The sequence below is a fragment of the Amphiura filiformis genome, chromosome 1 (genome assembly GCF_039555335.1).
Source record: "Amphiura filiformis chromosome 1, Afil_fr2py, whole genome shotgun sequence".
Lineage (NCBI taxonomy): Eukaryota > Metazoa > Echinodermata > Ophiuroidea > Amphilepidida > Amphiuridae > Amphiura > Amphiura filiformis.
In genome coordinates this window covers 93,353,708-93,359,606 of record NC_092628.1, presented here as the reverse complement: position 1 = coordinate 93,359,606, position 5,899 = coordinate 93,353,708, and the positions used below count along the sequence as shown (strand labels likewise).

Sequence of the window (5,899 nt, the reverse complement as noted above, 5' to 3'; positions counted from 1 at the left end):
CGTTGAACTCAAAATTATACTGGTGTTTATTAGAATTAAAGTGTTCAATAGTAAAATGGTCATAAAGAGTTTATATAATTAGATGATTAGTGTTAGCACCCGCTAGATGAGTAAATGGGAGCGTTCACTAAAATAGGAGGAATTACTGAACAGGTAGAATATTAGAAAAGGTAGATTTTATTTATCTAAACCTGACTCTCCTTAGGCCAATATTTCCTTTTTAGCTTCTTTCTTTCTTTTGAATTTCTTCTACATGGGCCACTTTTGTTCCATTCCTTTTTTTAAAATTTTTTTGCTCTTTCTTTCTTTATTATTTTTTTTTGCTTCCTTCCTGGCCGTATATTTATAGTCTTCGTAGACCTAATCCCGTTTTCCCCGCCGATATCCCATCCCGTATACATAAACTATAACCCAGTACGCAAGTTGGCTATGCGCACCTGTGCGTGCGAGTCAAGTGGCGCGCGTTGTGTACGCCGACGCGCTAACGACGCGCTTTCTGCTAGATATGTGGACGCGTTGGTTGGCATAACCCGTAAACAACCAGCCGCTATATATATTTACCCGAAAACTCACTTTTTTACTGATTTTGAGGCCAATTCTTTACCCTTTTCAACCAAATAAAGTGCAATGCATTCCCCGTATATTCTTCAATCTCCCGTATGAATTTGGCGACATGGGGATCGAAACTGACGGAGCCTTTCAATCTTCATACCCACAACATTCGCCTATTTATAGTAAGATTACCGAGTTGCAAAACTTTTCGAGATAAAAACTCGAACGGTGGTGATGCAACTGCAAATTTCACTTTTGCAAACCTAATCATTCACCGAGTTACGCTGCATATTCACCTCACTTTTTTCAATCTTAGTGATTAAAGTCTAAAAATGAGCAAAAATAGGCCTACCTTTAAAAAATATCCAGGGACCTCAAAATATTGAGCATCAGTTACTATGGCTGCCTAACAACTACATCGCGTCAAACAAAAAAATCTTGCGTCTTCGCGTACCAACACGCCGCGTCAAATAAAAAAGCGCGTATCATTTAGTTCGCGTCATCTCGCGACATCGCGTATCAACACGCTGCCTGTAAAGCAAGTGGGAATAATAAACACGGAAAATCAAAATGAGTGAGAAGAGTGCATGGGTGCCATGGGTTGGCGAAATTATTTAACAATCCGCGATGCACGGGTGACCATCAAATTTTGCGAAAATGGCAAAAATACAAATTAATAGCCGTTATAAATTTTTTGAGCATTGGACCTACTTATGCTAACTTATAAATTGTACATTTCTGTTTCACATTCACAAATGTTTTAGCAGTTGACTAGGAAGAAATACTAAAACCATGATTTATACTAGGGACAAATAAGAGGCCGAGCGGATAAGAGGGAGAAGAGGGATGTGAGCTAAAGGGAGACCAGTGGAAAGAACAAGGAGGATAGGGGACAACACGGGGGGGGGTGGTAACAAAGAAAAAGTTGATCAAAATGAATTAAATGAAACGACTGATCAATCGGTAACAAATTAGGGAGTTGGTAAAATTGTTCGCAATAAAAACTCGGAGGGTGGTGATGCATTCGTAAAATTGCATTTATTTACGAACCGCGAAAGACGGGTGACCGCTAGTAATTATAATTGCTCACTTAATATTGAACAATTCTGATTTTGGAATCTACCAGTTTATTGATCGCGAAAGCCCGAGTAAAAATCCGACTATGTACTTTGACTTTTAAGCAGAACTTTACCCCGGGACTTTGGTCTCTAAAACACACTGTCAATCATACTTGTTTATCAATCCAATTTAACCACAAGTACCAAGCATGGTAGTAAGGCGCGCTAAATGTACGTCCATACATACCACTGAGGGTTTAACTTTCGCGCCAGATCAAACGTGCCGCAAATTCCATAGATTGCTGTGTACGATGTAGTTAATGGTATAATTGCATGTGCCCGGAGGATTTAAACCATAGCGAGATCTGGGCGACCAATCACAAGCCAGATCCATTTAAAGATGCATTACATCATGGCCAATTTTAGTTAGGCCAGAAATTGGCCTAATTCTCCATAGATAACAGTGTTAAAAATGTTAACCGCAAGTCAAAGTAAGCAGTCCACTTGGGAAGCTAACAAACAGAGGGAGCACGGTGGCTGAAAATATCAGATGTGAAAATCTATCAATTGCACACAAATTAATTACAAATCAGCGTTTTATGCTTAAATGTAATAGTCAGAGTATGCAAAATGGGCAAGTGGACTACGTTATCTACATTATCAATTGTTCCTGTGTCAAGATTGGTGAATAGATATGTTTAAATGCATGCCTGAACCATAGTTTGTACTTTTTCCTCAAAATTACAAAAAATACTCGTGTGCGCAAACCTCAACTAGACCAGCGTCTATAATATTGTCTGGTGTGGCGTGCCATAAAAAGGACGTGAAACCTTCGCCAATATTTATTTTGTGCACTGTGCACACAGTAGGTTATAATAATTGTATACAGTTTTAACTTAGGCTTACAACAGTACAAATGCCATGTCAGGCAAACAAGAATTCGTCGTCTCTTTCTTTAAAGATCTTGCTGCCGGTGGTACCGCAGCTGCTATTTCTAAAACATGTGTAGCACCTATTGAAAGAGTCAAACTTCTATTGCAGGTAGGATTGTTTGAAGTATTTGCCTACATTGGTCAACAGTGGCGTCAGCTGAATGCATCTAGCTGACGCCACTGTTGACAAATGCAGGCAGATACTTGTACACTTCGGGACCCGGGGGCGACCAGTGGGGGCACTAGTAAGGGGTGCATGGCTGAGCCGTGATTTACTATTTGCAGATAACATATTCAAATCAATATTAATTGTGATATTGTGGCCTAAATACATTTGTTTAGCAAGATATGGCTTTCGAAATGAGTGGATACGTGCAACTGACCTATAATCGTGAGTGTGTGATTATTACGTAGTCAATTCACTACACACGAGTGAATGGGAGATGTCCTCTAACTTTGTCTAATATCATGTGTGACTTCTAACAAAAGGCGCTGGTTTCCGTTGTATTCCTCATACAGACCAATTCAATGCACGACCTCGGAGGTACCTGCATGACTTTGGCGGGCTATTTTGAAACATTCATGACGTCAACTGATAACCTTCATTGTATTAGCTGGGGACGGCGAGATGTAAATTGGGTTATGATGTGACAGCTCATTTGTCACTCGGTCTATGGCAACTTGTTGTAATGAATTCGAAGAGCTTGGTGTTAGGGTTAAATGTGTTGAACAAGTACAATGTCCAACAAACAGATCGCTATTGAAAATGCCATATTCTCATTCATTTATACAAGGTTATTCCCCCTCTAATGAATCTTATAGGTACAACATGCCTCCAAACAGCTGTCACCTGACCAACATTACAAAGGTATCATAGATTGCTTCACGCGTGTCACCAGAGAGCAGGGATTCTTCTCGCTATGGCGCAGCAACATGGTCAATGTCATCAGGTACTTTCCAACCCAAGCCCTCAACTTCGCCTTCAAAGGCAAATACAAACGCATGTTCCTTGGCGGTGTCGACAAAGAAACTCAATTCTGGAGGTTTTTCGCTGGAAACCTGGCCTCTGGTGGTGCCGCTGGTGCGACGTCAGCTTGCTTTGTGTACCCTCTCGATTTCGCCCGAACCCGTCTGGCTGCTGATGTTGGGAAGGCAACCGCAGACAGGGAATTCACCGGCCTTGGCAATTGCTTGGTTAAAGTCTACAAATCAGATGGTATACTTGGTCTTTATAGAGGATTTCTTTCATCGGTACAAGGTGAGTTGAAGCACTAGGATCAAGAATTCTCATCTGTCAGCATGTAGTTACCCCAATATGTTTGCATATTCATAGAATCACCTTGCAATGTGTAGGGTGCATACTTCTATATTTCGAGTTAATTTTTAGTTATATTTATTGTAGTCCTGGGTTTATGTTGATATATTGGAGTAAGTTGGAAGCGATGAGGCTGTGGATCACAAAGCGCTCCTTTTAAAGTTTCGAGGCACATGTACATTAACCAATTATTGTACTTTCCCCCTGCCTCTTTCCTGCTATACAGGCATCATCATCTACCGTGCAGCTTACTTCGGTGTCTATGACACTGCCAAGGGTATTCTCCCACAGAGATACCAGCATAACATCTTTATATCATGGGCCATTGCTCAGACTGTAACCACGGGCGCAGGTATCGTGTCATATCCTTCGACACCGTCCGAAGACGTATGATGATGCAGAGCGGAAGGAAAGGAGGTGACATCATGTACACTGGTACGATCGATTGCTGGGGTAAGATATATCACCAGGAGGGTCCAAGAGCTTTCTTCAAAGGCGCTTTCTCAAATATCCTGCGTGGTACAGGTGGTGCTCTCGTGTTGGTTCTCTACGATGAATTGAAGAAACTTATGGCATAATGACCACACGGCATTGGTGTACCAAAAACGACTCGTAGTATATATCTATATTACAGGCTTATAACAATTTTGCAATGCAATTTGTATCAAATCGTATATTGCTACCTCACACACACACACAAACACAAATATTATTAGAACCTCTCAACCAGTAGATTGTGAACATAAGGGCTCGGATAGCGACGTTTTCACGTATTTTTGTGGGACCTGAGCAGCACATCAGGCATATCGAATTGCATTTTGAAAACGAGGAATGCCCTTCTGATATAATATGGAAATTCGCGATATAATACACATTTTATGGCAAATGATTAAAAACTAAATTATTTCATATCAGAAAGACATTACTCGTATTCAGAATACAATTCGATATGTATGATGCGCTCTCAGGTCCCATAAAATATACTGTGCAATCGTTGTTATCCAATTCCGTAAGGACTCAAAGAACGAGTCCTTAAATAGATAAAACGATAGATAAAACATACAGATAATAGCTACGTGTAAATATAGATTACGCTTGTTTAATGCGATTATTCATCATTTTGTGAAGATACAGATCATTGAAATCCAGTGTAAGCGTCAAGTTACGTACTAATGCAAGTTTTTGTTTTAAGTAATAGAGGAGAGTATGTAGTTTTAAATTCCGTCGGGAACTTAAAGGGCACCCTTGAGCAAATTGAGTTATTGACTTGTTGTTTCTCTGGTCCCAAGGAATAAAAAAAGGCAATGGTCATGTATCTTCAAGATGCCTTGGAGGTATAGGTCAAACTTGTTCAAATGGTATTAATAATAACAATATACATAGGTCAAATTCAAAAAATGCTCCAAATTGTATGAAAAGGGTATCAAGTTATTCGTCTTCACAAATTAATACAAAAAAGGTACAGATTGCTATTATCTGAGAAGTAATCTTATTCTAGAATAATAAGTCCGTGTTCATAGCCCTATATAAACACCTCAAAAGAAATAAGTCCCCCTCTGAACATGTCGTCAAAACAGGTTTCGTTTTGTACCAACAAAACTAACTTTGAAATATTTATATGACTGTTTACTAAGTGCTGTGTAAAAATGAGAGATTTCCATGACTTCAGGGCTGAATGAGCCTAAATTGAAGACAAAAAGTGCCCTTTCCAAAAGTCACAAAGTAGGCCTATGCTTGTTAACTGCAAGGCGTATTGGGACAAGGAATGGAACTGACCATCTTACCACTCACTGTGCAGTTAGCAGCCTGGACAACCGATTCTTTAGAAATGCTTAGTCGCGCTGAAAGTCGATCGATACATGTTAAAATCAGCACAATTCAGAGATACACCTTTTTGCTATGAAATTAATTTTCTCGGTCAAATATAAAGCAATATTTTTTTTTTCTTCAGTAATGTCAGTTAAAAACTTGGTGCTTGGATATACATTTTTTTAACAAATCCTGGTGTTAAAATTAAGCATCAAATTGTGTCTTTTAGTGTG

The 5,899-nt window shown here is 39.5% G+C and overlaps 1 protein-coding gene across 1 annotated transcript; it reads left to right on the top strand.

Annotated features, from left to right (window-relative positions):
* The first annotated feature begins 2,531 nt into the window (after positions 1 to 2,531).
* Positions 2,532 to 4,435, top strand: LOC140167586 (ADP/ATP translocase 1-like). Its single transcript, XM_072190886.1, is given in 4 exon segments — positions 2,532 to 2,651; positions 3,365 to 3,800; positions 4,084 to 4,224; positions 4,227 to 4,435. Coding segments are annotated over 4 exon segments (906 nt in total).
* The last annotated feature ends 1,464 nt before the right edge of the window (positions 4,436 to 5,899 follow it).